Consider the following 23,156-nt stretch of genomic DNA (forward strand, 5'->3'; position numbering starts at 1 on the left):
CAATGTCTGAATCGCAAGTGGCCGCTCTTAGTACACCCCATCTCAACGGCAACGAGGAATTTGCCTCTGTTGAGCACCAAACTCCCGTGGTGCGCATGGAAGATGCTGCTGAAGGCGATATAAGTTTCAGCGCCGGTAATGCTGTTTCTGTGTTTGATTTGGCTGCAGAAATCGAAAGCAAGTTGGCGAAAATCGGCCAAAAAATCAAATCCCACGACGACGAGCTCAATTCGGCAATTGACCAGGTACTTGATTCCTTGGAAGCTCTCGAATCGAAGCTTCAAGCTCCATCTTCGCTCGAAACAGAACCCCAGTAATTGACCAGCCTTAGTCGTTTGTGTGGGTGTCTGGGTGTCTTTATATTTCAGCTCTGGCAAAAATCTCATCGGTTCATGGTATCAGGAAAGCGAAGTAAGAACCAGATCCGGAGGGAGCGACAGAAGCAGCGAAAACTAAACGATACCTCGCTGCAGAATGCAGGCACCTTAAAATCTAGTCATGAGAACAACTCAAACGAGCCTAAATCCATCGAAAAAGAACCTTCCACTACACTAACCCAAGAAATAGAATCTGATCCTTTGTTCAGTCAGTACCAAGAAGTATTCAGTAAATGGGGAAAGAGCGACCGCGTCACTCTGAATGGAAATAGTCAACTACAAATTGCTTCTCACTCATTATCGTCAGAAGAGGAAAGTGAACCAGAAACAATTCATAAACCAGCGGTAAAACGAGAGAAAATTCCACTTGCTGACCTTAAAGCCGGCACTAGGAGGCCCCAGGTAGTTGAATGGCACGACCAAGATGCACGAGATCCAGTATTTCTCGTTTCCATCAAGTCGCAACCAAACGTAGTTCAAGTCCCTGACCACTGGTCTTCTAAGCGAGATTACCTTGCCAACCGCAGAGGGTTTGAGAAACCACCATTCCAGCTTCCTCATTACATACAAGAAACAGGCATTCAGGAAATGCGAAACGGAGATGCTGACAAGACTTTAAAACAACTGCAGAGGGACCGAGTCCAACCTAAAATGGGCCGACTAGATCTTGATTACCGCAAATTGCATCGAGCTTTCTTCGAAAAACAATCCAAGCCCCGCCTCTTTGGGTTTGGTGACATATATTACGAGGGTAGAGAACTTTCAGATGTTCATTCGGATGCCATAGAACTGATTAAGCCGGGAGTAGTATCGAAAGAGCTTCGCCAAGCTCTTGGGATTCTGACCTCTGATCGAACCCCACCTCCATGGTTGGGTCTTATGGCAACTATCGGTAAACCTCCAGCTTATAAAGATCTAATACTACCTGGTGTGGATGTTCCTTATGCAAACTCCGGATACCGTAATACGGTTGAACCACCAACTACCGATTACGAACTCTGGGGTAAACTAGAGGAAGTTGATGAATCAGAAGAAGAAGAAGACGAAGAAAATAACGAACAAGAATCAGGTGATGAAGAGGCTGAATCTGAAAATGAAGCGGAAGACCTGCCCCAGATCGTCACCAGTGCAATTCCTATCGAGGAATCGAAGCTGCGAATTCGACCTTCTACCACCAAGGAACCTCTGTTCTCTGTTGCCAATGAGCCTAAAGTCTCGGAGGATCAACTGTTGTATACTGTTGTGGACGAAACTACACTTTCTTCTGGAAATAAGGTTCTTCCATCTCAAAAAGGCTATAACTTGAGGAGCAATGACAAGGCAAAAACGGAGAAGAATCCTGCCAGTGAAGAGGTCAAGCAACGAAAAAAGTACAAATTTTGACTGCTATGTCTGCTTGCTCGTTTGCATCACAATATATCATGTACATTAATGCCAAACTACTATTAAACAAACGGACTCTCAAAAGGGTAGTCCGATGTAGCCATCAAGGACTCAAAAGGATTGAGAGCCCTACTAAGGTCCAGGTCCATTTCCTTGAAGATTTCTTCAATGGTGTTCTCGAAAGATGCTTCCATCACAGGTTCTATTTGATGGTGGTGACTCTGTTCTTGTGGAGGCTCCAAACTCTCAATCTCCTTATTCTTCGAGTTCAAAATCAAGCTCAATAAATGTTGAGCAGAAGGGTCGCTTGCACTATGCTCACTTCTTCCTTTGAACTTGGAACAGACAATCATCCACTTTTTCACTTTGGCCAATACTGAGGACATATTCACAGAAATGTTCAGATCCCACTTGCTTTCATTTTCCTTCATAATTTCGTCGATCTGGTTGACGTATGACTGAACAGTACTGTCATCGCTAGACGTGGTTAAGTTGCAATTCAATTTCAAGAACCCTGACTTCAAAATCAACTTTAGTCGGATGAGTATTACCAATGCGTGAAACGGCTTGTAGAAGAAAAATGTAGGATAGTTGATCGACCCGTTACTCAATTCCACAAAGCATTCAAGCAAGTTCTCGCATACTGTAGTCAACTTGATGATCAGCCCGAATACAAGTAGCGAGAGTTCCTCGTTAATGGGCAGATTTGTCATATTTGTGGTGATAAAATTATCATAAATATTCATCAATATCTGATAATAAATGAAAGAAACGAGAAACTCCTCACGATTTTCTTTATGAACAATTTTGAGGTGTCCGTCAACATTAATATTATTCTCCTTCAATATTGCAACCAATTGATGTACATAAGCATCAATTATGAGCATAGTATTGCTGCCGGAGATTTTTGCTCTCTCAGGGTTTAATATTTCAAGTGCTTCGTGTCCTGACTTTACTAGCTTTGAAATGGAACAGAGACAGCTATCAGTCATCGAAGAAGTTCGATTTTGAGCTAGAACATTGTAAGCATATTCATGATCTTTGGACCAGGTGGGAAGTTTGAAGCGAGGAAGAGATAGTCCTAAGGAGCTACAGCAGCAGTATACTGCCAAAAATGTTCTTAATCCACCATTCTCTTCTTCCAATTGGGTATTTGTATGCTTGGATGAGTCGCCTAAACCCATGCAAAGTGAAACATTATAGGCCAACAAGAGTTTGATTTGGTTCTTGTGGTTACCATTGTTAGGCACGATACACCACAACGAAAGCACCAAACATGCTGTGACGAGCAGAAGCAGAAAGTTTTTAGCTTCGAAAAATATACGGTTTGCGAGATACAAATCAAGGTAATGAAGAAGGGTATTTTGCAATTCTCGATTGGTTTCCAGATTACCTGCAAGTTTCATTGCGCTTGTATTATTGTTGATGGTGGTTGCAAAAACACATGAAACCAAAAGGAGGGGAGTATTCTCTAGTTGGAATTCGAAGTCCAGCTGGTTCGAGGAAAATGATACCAATGGACAGTATGGAAGCATGTGCTCGAGAAAGAAAGAAAATCTGGCTCGGAGTACTTCTTTCGTTATGATATTATTGGCGATGAGCTCTCGAGCAAGGTTATCATCAGTCGAGATTTCATATGAATTTTCTGCAAATTTGGGGCTGATTGACCTCATTTGAGGTGTATTTGTGCTATTTCTTGGTGATCTAGTGGAAACTTTGCCATTTATTCGGGTCAAAATTGAATCAATAATTTTGCGAGCTTCATAACCTTCAATTTCATCTGGTTCTTGTTCATAAACCGACTCCTCAATTTGTCTCAATTGCTGGAGCAACGTAGGCTCCAGTTTTTTCGGTAGCTTGCGTTTCTTCTTGGCTTGTTTTGCCGTGGGATCATTATCCAAAGAACATGCGATACCTGAACTGAAACATCGTCGACACGCCGAATGGCTAGGATTGTCATATATACACTTCATCTTGAGCCTATGACATCTTGCACATGCCCTTACCTGGCGCCAACGACTGGCAAAGTCCGAGAGTGGGTCTGGACTGCCATTGAGCGGAGTAGCATCCATGACAACAACTTAATTCTCATCGGATTTCTCCGCGCTATCGCTTATCTACAACATTATCTGCAAGATATCTACGAGATCTCTAACTGATATTTTATTGCGGATACAATGGCCACGTCTTACTGACCATGGAGTTTCTTATGTGATGGGGTCATAAGACTATGCTTACAAGGAAGGTCCGTCAGAGACAACCTTTTCGATTTGAGGTCCAAACGAAGCGACACACTTGGCCATGGTTGGAGAAGAACGAGAAATGACATCGGTAAAGTAGAAGTTGGTGATTGGGTTCTTCAATTGGATTCCAACTGGAGATGCCTTACTGTTTCTCGTCACCAAATCTTGCACACCGAGTGCTGCCACATCAGAAGATGCTGGTTCCACCACTCCATGTCTCACCAAGTGAGGAGCAATCTGGCCCAAACGTCCTCTAAGGGCATATAAATCGTCATAAGGCAATGGGGCGTTCAAGTAGTCTGAGAGTGCTCTGATAATCTTCCAGTCCTCACGGGCAGATTGTGGAGGGTTTGTAGCAGAACGAGTAACCTGGGTTCTTCCTTCAGTATTGATGTAGGTGGCAGACTTTTCAGTGTAGGCTGCACCTGGCAAAATGACGTCGGCAAGAGCAGCTCCGGTCTCACCATGATGACCCTGGTAAACCACAAAGGCATCCTTAGGAATATCACCGGGGTTTACTTCGTCGGCTCCAAGTAAGTAGACAAACTTGGGAGTAGTCTTCTTAGTTTCTTCATTAAAAGTGCTGAAACCAACGTCCAAGGCACCAACTCTAGATGCCTCACGATGAAGGAGGTTAAGACCGTTCCATTCTTCAGTGTTGAAGTTGGAGTTCTTCGAAACAAAGTCACCAACAGTCTTGTAAATGGCAGCGGCATCTTCTGACTCGGCAGCTCCAGATCCAACAATGATCAATGGACGCTTGGCACCAGCCAATTTCTTACCGTAAGCACCAGTGAGAGCCTTTTCCAATGCCTTGACATCGGTACCGAGGTTCTTGACATCAAAGGTGGAATCGAACTGTTCTCCAACTTGGGCAATTTCAAGGTCTGAGCGTAACCAAACCTTTCTGATTCTGGCATTCAACACAGCAGCTTCGTGACGAGGATTAGTACCGATCAAGAGAATTTGGTCGGCATCTTCGATGCCATCAATGGTGCTGTTGAAAACGTAGTTTGATCTAAAGTCAGCACCGTGAACATCGACGTTTTGTTCGACATCTGTGGTAACGTTTTCAGAGCCCAAACGATTGATCAAATCCTTCAAAGCTACCATAGATTCGACGTCGGCGAGCGCACCAGCCACTGCCTTGACCTCATCACCTTGTGGCTTGACCTTGGCAAATCCAGCAGCAATGGTACTGAGGGCTTCGTCCCAAGTAGCAGGAACAAAATTGGAACCGTTCTTGATCAATGGAAGGGTCAATCTTTGGGTTCTCAAACCATCACAAGCGAAACGACTCTTGTCACTGATCCACTCCTCATTAATGTCATCGTTCAAACGAGGAAGAACTCTCATGACGTCTGCTCCTCTAGCATCAACTCTAACATTACTTCCCACTGCATCCATAACGTCGATGGTTTCAGTTCTTCTCAACTCCCAAGGACGAGCCTTGAAAGCATATGGCTTGGAAGTCAAAGCACCAACGGGACAAAGGTCGATGATGTTACCGGACATCTCCGAGTTGATATTACGTTCGATGTATGTTCCGATTTGCATGTCGTTACCTCTTCCGGCGGTTCCTAATTCCGGAGAACCTGCAACATCGTTCATGAAACGTACACAACGAGTACAGTGGATACACCGGTTCATCAGGGTCTTGACCAAGGGCCCAATTGGCTTGTCTTCAACCGCTCTCTTACCGGCAACTTCTCTAAACCGGCCACGGTCTGACCCGTAACGCTGAGATTGTTCTTGCAAATCACACTCTCCACCTTGGTCACAAACAGGACAATCAAGAGGATGGTTCTCCAATAACATCTCGGTCACTCCTTCCCGAGCCTTGTGGATTCTCTCTGAATCGGTGTGAACAACCATTCCATTTTGAACCGGCATGGCACAAGAGGCAATCAATTTGGGCATTCTTTCCACATCCACAAGACACATTCTACAATTTCCTGCAATTGCGAGTTTGTCATGGTAACAGTAACGAGGTATGGTAACTCCTGCCTTGTCAGCAGCTTGAATAATCGAACTTCCAGCTTCGATTTGGACGGTGCGGCCATCGATGGTAACAGAAACATCGGCTAAACGACGACTTGAAGCAGCCAAAGTACGGTTCCATGATTTGGCTGCCGTGGGCACTTGTTTCCACGCTCTGGATGCTCTCAACATGGTGGTGCAAACGAGTTGTAATCGAGTGGGTTGGAAGGTTTAGTTGAGTTTTTGATTATTTGCAGTATTTCGTAATGCGAAAATAAGCCCTCTGATTCGCTGGCGGATGTAGCGCACAGGCATTGGATGAGTGCACCGAGAAAAGGTAAGGTGGTACAAGGTAAGGAGAAGGTAAGGGGTAGAGTAAACGTGGTAGCCTAAACTAGTGTTCGTACATTGCGATTTTATACGGTGTCTATCACCAGTAACATAAAAAAAAGTCTAAATTTTTCACTTCAATGCTCACATAACGAAAACTCTCTCGTGAACGCTCCCATACAATCTTCGATCGCCATTTGGACCGAAGCTGACCGCTCTGCCATCAACTTCAGTCGCACCCCTTTGGTGTCCTCGAGTTTCTGGGGCCAGTCTGGTTTAATCTTGAGTATTTCTGCTTTGATTTCGTCTGTAAGTTCTCCAGTTTCCTCGTCCCACCACTCTTTTTGCTGTGGAGGAATTTCGTTGGTCGCTTTAACAAGGTGGTTATGAGGGTCCACCACGAAGAAACACAAGATTTTTCTATGGCCCTTCTTGGACTTGTCGGCTAATTCAAAGCCATCGACATGGTGCTGGAAACAATTGGGGAACACCACCACTCTATCCTCTTTGGCAATGATGCTGCCCATATTTCTGGTCATTGGTTGTTCGTCTTTGATTCCAAAGAAGTGTTCACAGTAGAATGCGTCTCCCTGCTCATATTCAGGGTCTTCAAATGCGGTCCTGAACAATAATCTGGACTCGCTGATGTTTTCTACATCGTAGTAGTATAAAACCGTGGCCACGATATCCTCGTTTATCGTACCTTCAACGTGCCACGAACCTCCAGGATACTTAGGATTTTCTGGAGTGAGATCAATGGAGGCCATTTTCACAATCACTTTCAAGTTCTGGAACAGTTTTATGTCGAATTCGACAGTTTTGGGTTCTTCAGAATAAACTGGAGGAAAAGGCTTGATATAGTTGGCCTTTTCTGCTTCAAGAGCTTCATATCTGAGATCGATATCGTTATCGTCGTCATCGTCGTCCCATATTTGTGCCACCTTGTCGTTATACTCCTTGGTATACGCATCTGTGTATGAAGGAATTGGAACCCGAATGTACTGGTCAGACGCATATCTCGATAAAGTGAGATTCAAGCCGGGGATTATAGCATTAAAAATGTCAGAAATGTCACCATAAAGCAGTTTAAACCTCTTTGGGTTAAGATTGTTAATATAAGAGTCAAATTTAAACTTTCCATCTTCAAGCTTCATTATGGCGGGTAGCCATTGAAAGTTTTCTGAAACGCCAAACGACTCAACTCCTTTTTTAACATTTTTGATATCTTCTGTGTACTCGGCAATGGCGTACTCAGAGCCAATTTTGATTGGTGTTGTTCCATACTGAAGCGGAAACAAAGATGGATGCACCAAATCAATCACTTGGTTATTTGAACCTGGATGATAGTCAAACTTGCCTTCGAACAGATCTTCCAATTTCTTGGCATTCTCAACAAAGCTGTCTTTGATAGAATTATAAATGGCGGTGTCACTAATTGCAATTGATTCGTTGCATCCACACTCAAATCCAGCTTCATTGTCCGCCAATTTTTCATACCATTCAAGTTCTTTCAACACAAAATCGACAATTTCCGACGCATATTTGGTTTTGCCTTCAATCTGTTGAATATACTCCTTTTTCCACTTGGCAGCGATAACTGGGTCTTTATACTTTATTTTCCAATCTGTCTTTTCTCGAATCAGATTTGAAAGTTCAATAATCTTCCATTCATCTTTGCACAATACTCTAGCACCGATCCCCGAGAACGCCTCCCAAAAGGGATGTGGAAAGGGTGATTGCAAAAGTGGTTTGGTCTTATTCATTAACCTTCATAGTGGACGTAGGACCTTAAATAACGTGGAAGCACATTACGAGGTCTTGGCGCGTTTACGGGCTTATGTAAGGCTCGTAAGTGACAATAAACAAACGGTGAAATTGTGGAGATTTGCAAAATTGCAAAATTATGAAAATGAGAAAAAGAAGAGTAAAGTAGATTGGACAATTTGAAGTACGAAAGCACAACTTGACTTAACATAAGTATATGGATTACTGTATTGTAACAAAATGGGCTCTAGGCCTTTGGCTCTGTCATAATACGAGAATAAGTGTCTCGAGTATAAGCGTCTATGATGTCTACATTTATTTTCAATCCTACGTTCATTTCTCGTCACTTCTTCTCCTCGTCAGCTGGCAACAACATCATCAATATCATCAATGGAGGAACAATATACATCCAATTCTTCTGGATCCACGATTTCTCCACTTCTTCTCCATCTTCTTTTTCTTCTTGCTGTACTGCCTTCTTCTTTTTCAGCTGAAGCGGAACAGGGTCCATATTGGGATTGGGACCAACCGCAGCTGAAACAATTTTTACAGCTTTTTCGTCCTCATTATGGATCAATGCTAGTTGCATTACTTGTCCATTGTCAACAGTGACTTGAACCGCTTTATGGTCCATTCCCCCGTCCAAGTACGTATAAGTAAAACACTCGTGTCCTGGAAGGTCTTTTGTGCCCACACAGTAATACCCTGGTTCCAAAGCCAAGGCCCCAGCGATAAATTCTGATTTTTCAGGAGTCAATTCGACAGTTCCCAAGGAGTGGAACTTATGGTCGGCGCCCTGAGCAGTGAGCGACAAGCTAACGGCATTCACCGCATGCAAAAATGATAAAATCCACACAAGAGTGACAGAGGTGGTGGAGTAGCGCATGGTGAAAGTCGCACTAAATTTCGATAAGTCTGGTGGTGGTGATTTATTCGCGACAGACAAAATGCGACTCGCGACCAAATCACGTCCCCAGGGCATTTTCGCTACCATTCATTGAAACAATTACAATGCCCCTATGGCGCCCAGGACTTATCAGAGGCATCAAGACCTCGGTTCCTGTCTCGAATATACAAGACTGCCAATCATATCTTGATCATTGCAGGTTTAACGAAGCCAGTATCGAATCCACCATTTTTCGAGGCACGTTTTACGAACTTGTAACCAAAAAGTTTCTCCAAAATCAGCTCAATTGTAACAGTTTGGTGCGTGCAGGAGGCGCCTACGATAACGGGGTCGATATTTATGGCAAATGGGACCTTTCTAGGTACTGGAACCACTCGGTATCCAAAATAAGTGAGAAAGAAAAATTGCTCATAAGTCCACGAATGTTTGAAAAAAGCACAAAGCCAATTCTCCGAATATCTCGCGAGTTTTACGAACACTTTAGTCGAGTCAAACAACCCAAACATCAAATATCATTGAAACTGGATATCGATATCTTGGTGCAATGCAAAAACCACGACACAAAAATCCCCGCCCTGGTTGTTAGGGAAATGATTGGAGTGTATCATTATCATGTAACGAAGAAAGAGGAATTGCGACGCACCATTATGTTTCTCATATCTCCAAAACCGCTCACTCCACAAGGAGTTCGTCAAGTGGATACTGCACAAATTCCTATTGTACATTGCACATTAACACCTCTCCTACCGTATCTGACCAAGAAAAATGACATCTACGACTTGGAAAACTGGGGCGGAGGAATACTAGAAACGGTATATATGAACGGAGTCTCCCGTTCCCTCCTTCAAGGTCTACAAATCGAATCCCAAATGGAACTTTTAAAGGCACACTCGAAAAGAAAAAGTATTATTCACTAAAAGACTCAATGAAGCTAGTAGTAATCAGCACGGTACTGTCCGTTGTCATAAGTAGCCGTCTGAGGTCCCTTTACCGTCGATACGATGAATGTGGTAGCAATTCTCGTATAGGTTTCAAATGCAGTTGGGGTAATAACCTTGGTGAGCACATTTGGAACAGAAGTCGAAGTCAGTGTGGTGGTGTCTTTAACGGTTGTCAATGGGGTTGTTGGAGCCAAAGCCAGGGTAGTTGGAGCCACGCTAGTCGTCGCCGCCTTTCCCGAACCCGAGCTAGAACCGCTCAAGATATTCTTCATTTGTTCCACAAACGGTGTTCCATCGACAACATTTCCAAAACCAGACGATGCATCCCACAACATGATACCTCCGAAATTATTAGTGGATTTGATCTGATCAACATATTGCTTAACGGTATCTGGAGTCACATAACCAGAACCAGCAGAACTTTGAGCACCTGGAAGTCCCAAGAAAAGCTTGATATCCTTATTTGGAGAAGTTCCAGAAGCAAATGTTTGCCAAGTGTCCCAGTTGAAATTCGAACCCAACGCACAGTAATTGTTGTAAAATTGGATAAAGGCAAAGTCAACATCAACTCCACTCAAGTAATTTCCTACTGATGCATCAGGGTACGGACACTGAGGAGCAGCCGAGAGATAGTACGTCTTACTGGTATCCTTGGCAAAGTTGGTTCTCAATGCCTTTCCAAGAGCTACCGTTCCGGTTTGACTATTGTTTTCCAAGTCAAGATCAAAACCATCAACAACAGCATCGTCAAACGGCCGTTCATCGTCACTACCTCCACCAAACTTGTTCCATAACGTAGTAGCAAAAGTGGTAGCTTGGGAATCACTGGTAAATCCATACGCACCCAGCGCACCTCCCAACGATAAAAGCACCTTCTTTCCAAGACTTTGACAAGTCTTGATGTCCTGAGCAATCGTTGAGCAGTGCTTCAAGCCATCAGGATAAGAATCACTGCAGGCGTTGGAGAAATCAAGTTGAAGATTGCTTGGGAATGAGTAAAGGAAAGATAAGAGCACAATATCAACTGCATCTGATTCACAGTAAGTGCTTAACCGTTGTTGTCCACCGTATGAGTTTTGTCCCCAATAAACGGCAACATTGGATTTCGACAGTGCATCGAAACCAGCGACTAAACTGACAAGATAACTAGCCACGAGAAAAAGAACCGAAGAAGGAAGCATTAGTGTAAGGAAGGACTAAGGTCAGGTAAGGAAAGACTTGAGTTGGACTCGGGTATCAAATTTTTCGTGGTGGTTTCTTGTATGGCCCCTACATCAATTATATACTCCTTTGCCCATTGCATGATGAATTAAAGGGTACAAGTTGAAGCGATGCATAATTGACATGATGACGCATGCGATACATAATTAAGACACATAAGTTGGCTGGTTGAACCCAATTTCTACACCCAAAGTTATTAATTGGGAAGCAGGGTGCATAATTTGTGTACTTTTATGACTCGATTTTAACCAATTTGGGATAATATATCCAATTCAAGGACGTTTTGGACGGTTTGGAAATTGCAGCCAGCCATCCTGCATAATGACAATGAAAATCTGGGGTAGAAGAGGATTTGACAAAGAGCCTGAACAAAGGCCATGAACAATTGAGCCAATGAACCGAACTCATTGGTGATAATGGAAACATGTAGGCGAAATTGCAGGGGTCATCTTTGCAGCGATTTATGGTTGCTTCTGTCTTGAAACCTCTTTATCGAGATTTAGTATCGAGATCACGTGCTTTTCTCAAATGGGACACACCAGCCATTCTTACATATCCTAGCAAATATTATAAGCTGAGCTCGGTTACCTTGGCAATTCTTGCTACTGAGCTGCTAATATGCCATAAAAGGGTTGGTTTTGAACGAAAACTGTTTTCTGGACACCCAAAAAAGTTTTGCCAAAAGGCTCGGTTCTGTATGCCTTAAAAGAATATGATGCAATACACAAAAGAGTCGCTTCATTGACACCTCATTCAGTCCCAATTGGCCCAGACCCAACCAAATTGACAAACGTTGGGTTCGGGTTTTACATTCTTACATAATCCGGCGAAACGGACAATGAGCCACAGCCCGCGTAAACGGATGCTGAGCGGCAGGCTTGCTGTGAAACAAAGACGATAGATCTACGCAGAACACAGACAAGTACAGACTACTACAGACCAGTACAGAGTACTAGAACTAGACACAAAACAAATACAGAAGAATACTTAATCACACCTTCTAGTTCATTTAGATCAACAAAGTTATTTCACATTTTACCAGATTGGTACTTGCGTTAACGTGTTCAAATCAACAATAGTCCATTACCAGATCGGGTTCCCTTCCGCCAATGGTAGCGTCGCAATCTACTTCACGTGCTAATTTTCGCCGAAATCTCGCCGGGCGCGCATGAAAACATAACACAAAACCGCGGCTCGTGCATAATTTGGCTGCGTCCCCCCTATTCCCACCCCCTCTTATTTGGCGGCCAAAAGTATAAAAGGAGGTCTCCCTCTCGCTCTTTTTCCAGCGAAAGAAAACCATCAAAAAATGACCGTGTCCATCAAATCGAACAAAACCGTCAAAAAGGACAACGCTTTGCACACTACATTCACTTATGAGAATGCCATTGTTGAAAAGGACGGTGCTGGTACACTTTCCGTCACTCCCACTGCGGTGGACTACGACTTCAAGGTTGACTTGAAGGTGCCTAAAACCGGTTTGCTTTTAGTTGGATTGGGTGGTAATAATGGTACCACCTTGGTAGGATCGGTGGTGGCTAACAAGCACAATATTTCATTCCAGAACAAGGAAGGTGTTATTAAGCCTAACTACTATGGCTCGGTGACCCAGTCATCTACTCTCAAATTGGGAGTTGATAGTGAGGGCAATGATGTGTATGCTCCATTTAACTCGCTTCTTCCATTTGTCAACCCTAACGATTTGGTGGTTGATGGTTGGGATATCAGCTCGATGAAATTGGACGATGCCATGAAGAGAGCCAAGGTGTTGGATGTGGACTTGCAGCGCCAATTGTACCCTTACATCGACAAGATCAAGCCCAAAAGCTCCATCTACTACCCTGACTTCATTGCCTTAAACCAGAAGGAAAGAGCCGACAATGTGTTCAATGTTGACTCCAATGGTGAAGTTGACACCAAGAATAAATGGAGAGATGTCGAGAAGATCAGAAAGGATATCCAGGACTTCAAAAAAGAAAATGATTTGGACAAGGTGATTGTCTTGTGGACTGCCAATACCGAAAGATACGCTGAATTAATTGACGGAGTCAACGATACCGGTGACAATTTGCTCAAGGCGATCAAGGAAAACCACGACGAAGTTTCTCCTTCCACTGTTTTCGCCGTCGCTTGTATTTTGGAACAAGTTCCATACATCAACGGTTCACCACAAAACACATTCGTTCCTGGAGTGATCGAGTTGGCTGAAAAACACCAATCTTTCATTGGAGGTGACGATTTCAAGAGTGGTCAGACCAAGATCAAGTCAGTTTTGGCCCAATTTTTGGTCGATGCCGGAATCAGACCAGTTTCCATTGCATCGTACAACCATTTAGGTAACAATGATGGTTACAACTTGTCGGCCCCTAAGCAATTCAGATCCAAGGAGATCTCTAAGGCTTCCGTGGTTGATGATATCATCGAGTCCAACGAGATTTTGTACAACAAGGAGAAGGGCGACAAGATTGACCACTGTATTGTCATCAAGTACTTGCCTGCAGTTGGTGATTCCAAGGTGGCTATGGATGAGTACTATTCCGAGTTAATGTTGGGAGGACACAACAAGATTTCCATCCACAATGTGTGTGAGGATTCTCTTTTGGCTACACCATTGATTATTGACTTGGTGGTAATGACAGAATTCTTCCAAAGAGTCAACTACAAGAAAGTTGGTGCTGAAAAATACGAAGATTTCTATGCTGTGTTGACACTTTTGAGTTACTGGTTGAAAGCCCCATTGGCTAAGCCAGGATTCAAGGCCATCAATGGATTGAACAAACAAAGATTAGCTATCGAGAACTTGTTGCGTCTTTTGGTGGGATTGCCAATCAACAACGAATTGAGATTCGAGGAGAGGTTGCAGTAATAGAGATCTAATAAACAACTATAAGCTAATTAATGGCCATTCAACCGTCTAGTTTCCCTAATTCCTTTTTCTTGCTCGTCTAATTTTAGCCTTCTTACAGTTTCCTCTGCTGCATTCATCTGTCGCAGCCGTGCCGCGACATTGTCGCGCACCAGCCCGCGTAAAATCACATTTGCCATCGTACACCCAACAAATCTGCGCAGCCACCTGCATGAGCCCCTCACAGGTCACAGGTGAGGGGGAGATAATTGCAGCCGTGACCTTATATAGATAACAGGTTGCAGTAACGAACAAGTCGCTTCGGGAATATATCCACCCGTACCGTTTAGTAGATTGTTACGTTTTTGTATCAATTCCAAATTTATTTCCCATCACATTGCTCATTACCCAATTAGGAAGGCAACACCAATTGGTTAAATAACGCCCCTCCCGATTATCCTTGGATATTAAAGCTAACGCTCTTAAATACCACCCGGTCACAGGCTCTCATATCTGTTCCTGAATTAAATTCTTCCCATTCCATTCCCCGCTCCATATATTACGGGGGGATCTCAGCGCGCGGCAACCCGTACCAACAAAGAACATTTTTAATTTTATCACAAAGTTTTCCCACATTTTCGCTAACAAGTATTTTTGATTGATTATGGCTCCTCTTACAGTACCAGTTGGAGAGGCTAAGCCTGGAGAAACTGCTCCTAGACGTAAGCTTTCCCAAAAAGATGCACCTTTGGAACGTCCCACCGACATAAAATCTACCAATGTTGCTGACTACTTTTTTGAGGTCGCCGGTATCCACGGCAATATCAATGCTGTGGGTTACAGAGAGCTCATCGACACCCATGTCGAGACGAAAAAGGTCACCAAGTGTGGTGTGATGGTCACAGAGAAACAGGTGGACAAGGAGTGGACTTTTTTATGAGATGTCCCATTACAAGTACATCAAGTTCCCGGAAATGGTCAAGTTGTTGAAGGATTATGGCCGTGGTCTTGTCAAGTTGGGATTGAAGCCTAATCAGCAGGATAAATTGCATATCTTTGCTTCCACTTCACACCGGTGGATGCTAACCTTCTTGGCTTCCGCCACCCAAAACATCCCCATTGTCACTGCCTATGACACCTTGGGAGAATCGGGTCTTACCCACTCGATGATTCAAACCGAGTCCAATGCTGTGTTTACCGACAACGTTCTCCTCGACCAATTGGTCAAACCATTGGAAAAGGCTAAGGATATTCGTTTCGTCATCCATGGCGATAAAATTGATTCAAGCGATAAGCGTATGCAAGGAAAGTTCTATTCGAATGCGGTCAAGGCAAAGGAAGAGATTTTGAAGGTGAGACCTGATATCAAGTTCATGTCCATGGATGAAATCATCGAGCTTGGTAAAGAGAACAAGGATATCCCCTTGCAATCTGCTAAACCAGAGGACTTGGCTTGTATCATGTATACTTCCGGCTCTTCTGGAGAACCCAAGGGTGTTGTGCTTAGCAATGCCAATATTCTTGGTGGTGTGGGCGGTGTTTCAAGCAACGTTCCAAGAAAAGTTGTTTCGTCAAAGGACAGAGTTATTGGCTTCTTACCTTTGGCCCATATCTTTGAGTTGACTTTCGAGTTGGTCTGTTTCTGGTGGGGTTCGTGCATCGGTTACGCTAATGTGAAGACTCTCACAGACACCCTGTGTAGAAACTGTGACTCTGATATGGTGGAGTTCAAGCCAACTGTCATGGTTGGTGTGGCCGCTGTATGGGAATCGGTGAGAAAAGGTGTTTTGGCAAAGGTCAAGCAATTGCCTCCTTTGACTCAAAAGCTCTTTTGGGCCGCTTACAAGATGAAGTCTACCATGACCCATTACCATATTCCGTTCGCCAGTGCTTTTGATATCATTTTCAAAAAGGTGAGAGCCGCCACGGGTGGTCACTTGAGATACACCATGAATGGTGGCTCTCCTATCTCTCTGGATGCTCAAATCTTTATCAGTACCTTGATTGCACCTATGTTGCTTGGTTATGGATTGACGGAAACTTGCGCCAACACAACCGTCTGCGAGCCAGACAAGTTTGAATACCATGTTGCTGGAACATTGACCGGTGCTGTCACCGCCAAGTTGGTTGATGTCGAGGAAGCCGGTTACTTTGCCAGCAATAACCAAGGTGAAATCTGGATTAAGGGAACATGTGTGACTAAAGAGTATTTCAAGAATGAAAAGGAGACTGCTGAAGCATTTACCCCAGATGGTTGGTTCAAGACTGGAGATATCTGTGAATGGACTAGCAATGGTGCCCTCAAGATTATCGACCGTAAGAAGAATTTGGTGAAGACCTTGAACGGTGAATACATTGCCTTAGAAAAGCTCGAGTCTGTATACAGATCGAACCCAATCGTTTTGAACTTGTGTGTGTACGCTGACCTGACCAAGGTTAAGCCTATTGCCATAGTTATCCCCAACGAGGGCCACTTTAGAGAGTTTGTCGCCGAGACAAATATCTACTCGCAATCTGAACTCAAGACGAAGGATCTTTCGCACTTTTGTGACGACAAGCGCGTAGCTAGAGCAGTTCAGAAATCCCTTGTGAAAACAGGACAAGCTCAGGGCTTGAAGGGCATTGAATTACTTCAAGCTGTGGTATTGTTGGATACCGAGTGGACCCCACAAAATGGATTTGTGACTTCTGCGCAGAAGTTGCAAAGACGTAAGATTTTGGAATCCTGCAAAGACAAGGTTGATGCAGCTTATTCAGACTCCCCATAGTTTACTGTTTATTATTAGCATATAGCGTATGTTTTCGAATTATTAATTATCCACCGTATACACCTTTAAATACCTTTCTTATACCCTCATTCGACATTTTCTCAAAGAGACACAATTGTAAAAGAAGTCTTGATTTCTGAGGATTAAGGTAACCACTCGCAATGACATTGCTTAGCAATGGGTTTCCTTTATCGTCTTTGAGTTTGGATAGAGAGCCTGTAGGCACCATACCATCCATAGCTCTTTTGGAATACACTACTGGAAATTCTGGCCCATATTGGCCAACCAATTTGTTAGTCGAGTCTGCCATTGAACCCGCACCCATAGTAGCAAACACCAATCCTTTTGGTTTCATATTTTGAACCACAACAGAAATGATGTCGTTATTGAGACCTTGATGGCCGAACAATATGGGCACTTCAGGCAAGTCTTCTGGGGTAATGGAAGTTGGCAAATTAAACGACTTGAGACCCAACGGTTTGGCTGGAGGGTAGTAATAGTGCACCTCATTATTGACAAAACTACCCAAGTATCCTTGGCCAATGGACTTGAAAGTATCCAATGAGTTTGCATTAGATTTTGTGATATAAAAACCGGAACCTATGGTGTCATTAAGAGCCACGAGAACACCTCTATTGCGCGATTCTCTGGTGGAAGCAATGACAATTGCCTGATACAAGTTCATAGGGCCATCGGATGAAATAGCAGTCGATGGACGCATGGAACCACAAAGCACGATGGGCTTGTAGGTGTTGATGGTCATTTGAAGAAAGAAAGCCGTCTCTTCCATGGTATCAGTTCCATGAGTAATAACAATGGCATCATACTGAGACAAGTCGGCCTTCACCTTGTTGTGTAGCATCAACAATTCCCGTGGTCCAAACTCCTTTGAGTCGATATTCAAGATTTGTTCATATTCCAAATTGCAAGTTGTTGATAAATCTGGAATCGATTTGATCAAATCTTCAATTGTGAGATCCACCTGATACCCGGCTGTCTGGTGAGAGCTTCCGCCTTTGGCAGCAATGGTTCCACCGGTTCCAAGCACCTTGATGGTGGGAAGAGTATCATATCCACCCGATGTCTCGGAGATTCCACTACCGAAACTAATTACTGAATTGGACCGGTATTTGATACGGAAGCTTTGAAGCTCGGTATTCACATCGCTATCCTCATATTCAATGTCGTATCCGCCCTCGCTGACCGAAACCAGATCTAGAGCGCTTGTCATTTGAAACCACAAAGTTTTTGCAATCTGACTCCGAAAGTAAATTTCGCAACTGCGTGCGCGCTACTTTAAACGTGGATCCCACCACATAAGGCACGTGACTGAAATTGTTTAATTTTCAATGACATACAGACCAACAGCTACCCTTTACCTGATTCAATTACCTAGTATGAAAACGTCCTTAGAAAGAAAACTTTACTCTGATAACTAACTAAAAGCATACTTTGCAAATTGTATTTTTGGCTATTTATTGCCAGCTTCTGTCCCACTTTTCGCAGCCGCTGCCCGCACAACCGCGCACACTCCGCACCCTCTCCTATACTGCCCCTCCGCCGCTCTCCCTCACCGCCGCAAATGGCCCCGAAAACACCCCCACGCATCCAATGGAGCTCAAGTAGCCAAAAGCATGGCGAAGGGCGAGACTGATCGCTTCGACTCTTCATCTCGTTTGCAATACAATATGATTTTAAACTTAACGAGAGTGGAGGGAATATATTGAAATTTCAGGTCGGCCCATGCATTCTCCCAATGTGAGAACGCATCTTCTATGTCAGTTATCGATACCCAGTTGAAGAAGCTTTAATCAAGAATTTGAGGTCTTCACATTGATGATGAAGTACCCTCAAAGTGTTCTTCAAGATCAATAAACAACTTGAGCAAGAAAAGCAAGATATGAGACAATTTTCACTCATTCAGGCCACATTTTACCTCACCTTCGAGCGGGGAGAGTTATCAAGACAAGAGTAGGAACTGACGACCAAGGATGGGCATGGTAACAAGCTCCCAATAACGTAATAGCAAACGCAAAACATCTGGCACCTACAAGAACTACGAGCTGTACATTGTAACCGTTTCGTTTGCTCTATGTTTGTGGACGCTCGATCAAGCCTTTCAATCACGTAATTCTTAAAGGTATTCACCCTTTCCAGGAGCGGAGTATATTCCCACTACCCTTGACTGTATCCAATCAATTATTAGAGTTCGGTTGAAAGTCCCCAACGAGTTCAAGCGGTCAAGCGTTTAGCGCATCCTTGTGAAAGCAATATAAGATTTCCCGATGCGGCTTGCCTACGATATTCCTTGATTTGATCCTGTTTTCATTATGAAGATCGATGATGGTGATTCTAAAAACTTGATTTGCAAAATTGAATTAAGAATAAGGGCCCTTCAGCAACCCTTAACAAGATTTTGAGCGACATCGGGAACTTTCGACCAGTATGATGCCAAGATAAGTTAGAAAAAGGAGGTTCAAGGTTATCGAAATGAAATATTAGATATAAGAGCAGTCCCTCAAATGGACGATCTCTGACACCACAAGAGAGTCTTGAGGAGATTGGCAATCATGACACTAAAAGATGAACTTGAGCTCAAAGGAAGGGTTGCATGCGAAATCAGCAGACGAGTTGCTTCTTACCTATTTTAACTTTTAACGAATTGTCGCCAGAAGAGTGTAGTGTTCTTCTTTCGTGCTTCCTGCAGTGGGGTTGGGAGACCCACGACGTAGCCGAAACTTGCAGAGCCGCTCAACAGTATGCAAGATTGAATTAGTGGAAGAAGAGTATGTTAAACAATTCTGTCCCGGGTTAACGAAAGCGAGGCGTTCGTAGTGCAAATGAGCTATCTTCATCCATATCTGTAAGACGACAGACATTTATCAAAGATCACTTCTTCATATGTTCAAGCGACTCAAAGAGATGCTTCGTTCATTGTTGACGACTGCGAAAACCATTTAAACTATCTCTTGCAAGAAGAAATAGGGGAAGCCATGGAAATTCTTGACAAAGGCATTGTTTCCGCTGGGCTGTTGTGTTTGTAGATAGAATGGGAAGGTACAATTAACCTGTTCATTGATGTAAGGACATTCACAGTCAAATAAGTACAAATTTTGGCGCTTGCCGCTTTATAAGAGGTTGAAACCCTCCTTTATTCTTCCTTCCTCGAACCAGATCCAAGCTGCTTCAGCGAAAAGTTCGGGTGCTTGTCTATGCCAGGGATGCCTCATTAGTGGGTGAACCACGGCTACGGTTGAATTGTTCATACACTTTCCAACTTCAGCTAATTTCTTTGCATCGTCAGCTCGATCTGCAGAGGGAAGATACCAATTCTTCTTTCCGGCAGCTACCACCATAGTTCGTGAGGGCCATGGTTTTGGGGGCCAGGAATCAATCCCAGATAGACACCTGATAATCTCTTTGCACAAAGAAAGACCATTCTTGGATTCAGGTTGCAGATTCTTCTGTAAGTCTGCCCCATCCATTGCCCAACTAACTACCGTACTTGGGATGAGCGTTTCTAATCTATTCAATAACCACAACCCATATGGTGCCATACCACCAGAAGAAAGATGGGGATACACCTCGTATCCAGATACAAACACGGCCCCATTCACGATCTCGGGATGTATAGATGCGACTCCGATGGCTATTATAGCCCCCAAGCTTAGACCCACTACTTTGGCTCTCCCGTCGATCGCAACCTCAGTTACAAGATGAGCCAAAAGAGACGATGCATTCTGAATTGTGAATGGTTGAGAAAAATTAGCGATTGCTAACCCTGGTGTGGTTTTCTCTCTGAAACAGGAAAAGTCTGGGACTATCAAATGGTACTTCCCTTTAGCCAAAAGAAAAGGGACAACAAGATCCCATTCGCTCTGAGTTGCGAAAGTACTCGGCACAAGAAGGACCGTTTCCAAGGTTGTTTCATTATCAATGGGCGAAGGATAATGGGAATTATGAGGGATTAGGAAAGAATCTGTTTGATTGATAGGGTTCATTTCGAATTACCACTTATACTAGAAACAAACCAAGCATAAACATGCACAGATTTGGAGGACTCAAATATAGTATGCGTAATCTTTCTTTTCCAGTAAATGTATACTGAAGTGGGTGGTAAGTCTCTTTCAACTATGTGTCTAGTGCGAAATTATTGTAAAGATGGGGGTAGCAGTATGCAGGGTTGGTTTATATGTACCAAAAGACTTCCTATGGGTCACTATGGGTGTGGTGACAATACGTAGGGGTGAGTCTAGAGCGCGGCAGTTGAGACGGCTGGAGTAGTAGCTAATTACTTCAGTGTCCTTTTCTTCAATCGTATTTTATACGATATTTCTCGATATTTTCTATATATTTTCCTTCTTTCCTGCATCCTCATATAGTCGGGCGGACAGACCAGCTCCGAACCAAATTATAAAATAAAATTCTCTGTGTGTCTCAAACGCTCTCTAATCCACCCTTACTGTTGTCTTAATATATTTCTGGCTTTGTCTCGCTTTATCCATTTATGCCCTCCAATGACTGCTAAAAAATTAACACTTTTCGCAAAAACATAAGCTTTTGCGAATGTGAGTTATTTCAATTTAGTCTGAAGTTGTTTATTTCGAATATGAATGCTCAAACAATTTATTTAATGATTGAAACAGGAAACAAATCCCCCTTAGACTAAGCGAAGAAATGCTAACACAGTTCCTGGGGATACTACATCTCCCTCATTGACAGCCACCTCCAATACTTCAAAGCGAGAGCTCTCATCATAGGCAGCCTTAGACTCACCTTCATCATCAGATTCATCATCTTCTCCACCCACAGGCTTTACAGCAATTTCCATCTTCATTGCTTCAAGCATGATGATTGTATCGCTAACACCAACATGCTCACCGGTTTTATAGTTGATTTTGAAAATGTTTGCAGCCATATTACAAGTCACTTTAATGGCACTAGGATCTTGCAAGAATTTTGCCACACCCTGTAGGAATTTGCATTCTTCGCAATCTCACATTCTTTGATCCATTGAGCCAAAGACCTATCCTCCTCTTCCAAAAGTGTGGACATAACTTTTGCTTTCCTATCATTGAGTTCGTCAAGCTCATCTTTAATATCAGTTAAAAACTTTGAGTATTCGCTGAAGTCAAGTACAGACTTTTCTGCTGGAATGTCCAAATTCCCTAACAATAAGTCACGGTTAAGCTTTGTCAATTCTTCCTCGTCGACCTCGTAATAAATAACCTGGTCAAAATTGTTGAAAAACCAGGGTCTGCCATGGCTCACTTTGAGTCTACCAAAAGTGTTCCAACATAAGTCTGGAAGTCCCATGCCCCAGATAAGATACCCACCGGGGGAGTCAATTGAATATATTGAGTAACCGACAGACCCTGATCCCAAAGCACCTTTGGGAGTGAATGTGTACGAGCAGGGTTGAATTTACCAGTTTTGAACCTCGTTCTAGGATCCAAATTCACGGACAAAGTGTTGGCACACAAGAAAGAGACAGCTGTCACAACTTGCGTTTGGCCAACAACATTGGCTTTGAATTGTTCTAACAGGTCGATGCAGTTAGCCTTCATTAAATACGCAGTATTGTCTGGCAAATATGGCGCTTGAGATCTTTGGGAACGCATGTACCGTTCCATGCAATGTGCAATTGCCGAATGATCGAAACAAATTGGAAGACGGTAAAGTGTACTTTCAATTTTCAAGCTGTCTGTTGGTGGGATGCCACTTTCCATGTGGCTCAAGATCTCAACAAGACGAGTTTGTGAGATGATTGTCGGCTCGTATATGACCGCCATGGCACCGCTGCAGCACTCAATTCTGATCAAACTTTTGGCCAAAAGACTCTCTCTTGGCTCCTCTTTGAGCTGCATTTCGAGCACTCTTTGGCGGCCATTTTTAACCAATGTGAAATCCTCAACCCCAAAATCTAAAATGAGCATTTTTTCACCTGCCTGCCTGATGAAAAATGGCACACCTTTGTCGCCAGATGGTCGATGAAACAATATAGTGTCCTTCGTAGCTATTATTTCATTCGCCACAGGAAGGTTCTCACGAAACACAGGTAAATCAGCGGAGTTATTCTTTGCGTTTTCCAACTCGTCCAAAAAAGCCTCCCTGCTGCTGCTTGAGAGCCACTGCCTCACCATGAGAAACTTGCTTGAATCTAATTTTGCCTTTTACCTTCGCTTGACCGGCCTTCCACCAATCGGCCATAATGGGTACTGCTATGCAAACGAAGCCAGAAAGTGTTGATCCATCGACACCAAACAAAGACACCACATTTCCCACAATACTGATGCCACAGCTTGGGTATGGGTACTCTAAAATGTTACTAGGGTGAGTTCCTCCATCGCCGCCATTCTTCCTCGAGAAAACGTTCGCTGGTCCATCTAAACGAATG

At 43.5% G+C, this 23,156-nt stretch overlaps 13 protein-coding genes across 13 annotated transcripts; 5 read left to right on the plus strand and 8 right to left on the minus strand. All coding sequences in view use genetic code 12, as the record gives it.

The window, feature by feature from the left end:
- Positions 1-2: 2 nt before the first annotated feature.
- On the plus strand, positions 3-317 carry PGUG_02886 (uncharacterized protein; the record flags this gene model as incomplete). Its single annotated transcript, XM_001485107.1, has 1 exon — positions 3-317. One exon carries the CDS (start codon positions 3-5, stop codon positions 315-317), a length of 315 nt encoding a protein of 104 aa, XP_001485157.1.
- Positions 318-392: 75 nt separating this feature from the next.
- Positions 393-1,760, plus strand: PGUG_02887 (U2 snRNP complex subunit; the record flags this gene model as incomplete). The annotated part of the gene is made up of 1 exon (XM_001485108.1): positions 393-1,760. One exon carries the CDS (start codon positions 393-395, stop codon positions 1,758-1,760), a length of 1,368 nt encoding a protein of 455 aa, XP_001485158.2.
- Positions 1,761-1,822: 62 nt separating this feature from the next.
- Positions 1,823-3,832, minus strand: ZCF39 (Zcf39p; the record flags this gene model as incomplete). Its single annotated transcript, XM_001485109.1, has 1 exon — positions 1,823-3,832. The coding sequence occupies one exon, from the start codon at positions 3,830-3,832 to the stop codon at positions 1,823-1,825; it is 2,010 nt and encodes a 669-aa protein (XP_001485159.2).
- Positions 3,833-3,994: 162 nt separating this feature from the next.
- Positions 3,995-6,175, minus strand: PGUG_02889 (uncharacterized protein; the record flags this gene model as incomplete). The annotated part of the gene is made up of 1 exon (XM_001485110.1): positions 3,995-6,175. One exon carries the CDS (start codon positions 6,173-6,175, stop codon positions 3,995-3,997), a length of 2,181 nt encoding a protein of 726 aa, XP_001485160.2.
- Positions 6,176-6,450: 275 nt separating this feature from the next.
- On the minus strand, positions 6,451-8,076 carry PGUG_02890 (DUF4246 domain-containing protein; the record flags this gene model as incomplete). The annotated part of the gene is made up of 1 exon (XM_001485111.1): positions 6,451-8,076. The coding sequence occupies one exon, from the start codon at positions 8,074-8,076 to the stop codon at positions 6,451-6,453; it is 1,626 nt and encodes a 541-aa protein (XP_001485161.2).
- Positions 8,077-8,420: 344 nt separating this feature from the next.
- Positions 8,421-9,071, minus strand: PGUG_02891 (uncharacterized protein; the record flags this gene model as incomplete). Its single annotated transcript, XM_001485112.1, has 1 exon — positions 8,421-9,071. One exon carries the CDS (start codon positions 9,069-9,071, stop codon positions 8,421-8,423), a length of 651 nt encoding a protein of 216 aa, XP_001485162.2.
- Positions 9,072-9,088: 17 nt separating this feature from the next.
- Positions 9,089-9,901, plus strand: PGUG_02892 (uncharacterized protein; the record flags this gene model as incomplete). Its single annotated transcript, XM_001485113.1, has 1 exon — positions 9,089-9,901. One exon carries the CDS (start codon positions 9,089-9,091, stop codon positions 9,899-9,901), a length of 813 nt encoding a protein of 270 aa, XP_001485163.2.
- Positions 9,902-9,915: 14 nt separating this feature from the next.
- On the minus strand, positions 9,916-11,106 carry CHT3 (Cht3p; the record flags this gene model as incomplete). Its single annotated transcript, XM_001485114.1, has 1 exon — positions 9,916-11,106. The coding sequence occupies one exon, from the start codon at positions 11,104-11,106 to the stop codon at positions 9,916-9,918; it is 1,191 nt and encodes a 396-aa protein (XP_001485164.2).
- A 1,349-nt stretch (positions 11,107-12,455) lies between these two features.
- Positions 12,456-14,012, plus strand: INO1 (inositol-3-phosphate synthase; the record flags this gene model as incomplete). Its single annotated transcript, XM_001485115.1, has 1 exon — positions 12,456-14,012. The coding sequence occupies one exon, from the start codon at positions 12,456-12,458 to the stop codon at positions 14,010-14,012; it is 1,557 nt and encodes a 518-aa protein (XP_001485165.1).
- Positions 14,013-14,932: 920 nt separating this feature from the next.
- FAA4 (long-chain fatty acid-CoA ligase) lies at positions 14,933-16,759 on the plus strand (the record flags this gene model as incomplete). The annotated part of the gene is made up of 1 exon (XM_001485116.1): positions 14,933-16,759. The coding sequence occupies one exon, from the start codon at positions 14,933-14,935 to the stop codon at positions 16,757-16,759; it is 1,827 nt and encodes a 608-aa protein (XP_001485166.2).
- A 46-nt stretch (positions 16,760-16,805) lies between these two features.
- Positions 16,806-17,990, minus strand: PGUG_02896 (asparaginase; the record flags this gene model as incomplete). Its single annotated transcript, XM_001485117.1, has 1 exon — positions 16,806-17,990. One exon carries the CDS (start codon positions 17,988-17,990, stop codon positions 16,806-16,808), a length of 1,185 nt encoding a protein of 394 aa, XP_001485167.2.
- Positions 17,991-19,887: 1,897 nt separating this feature from the next.
- Positions 19,888-20,760, minus strand: PGUG_02897 (alpha/beta hydrolase; the record flags this gene model as incomplete). Its single annotated transcript, XM_001485118.1, has 1 exon — positions 19,888-20,760. One exon carries the CDS (start codon positions 20,758-20,760, stop codon positions 19,888-19,890), a length of 873 nt encoding a protein of 290 aa, XP_001485168.2.
- Positions 20,761-22,026: 1,266 nt separating this feature from the next.
- PGUG_02898 (uncharacterized protein) lies at positions 22,027-22,902 on the minus strand (the record flags this gene model as incomplete). The annotated part of the gene is made up of 1 exon (XM_001485119.1): positions 22,027-22,902. One exon carries the CDS (start codon positions 22,900-22,902, stop codon positions 22,027-22,029), a length of 876 nt encoding a protein of 291 aa, XP_001485169.2.
- Positions 22,903-23,156: the final 254 nt, after the last annotated feature.

Source organism: Meyerozyma guilliermondii, genomic scaffold (genome assembly GCF_000149425.1).
Source record: "Meyerozyma guilliermondii ATCC 6260 scaffold_3 genomic scaffold, whole genome shotgun sequence".
In the NCBI taxonomy this organism is placed as follows: domain Eukaryota; kingdom Fungi; phylum Ascomycota; class Pichiomycetes; order Serinales; family Debaryomycetaceae; genus Meyerozyma; species Meyerozyma guilliermondii.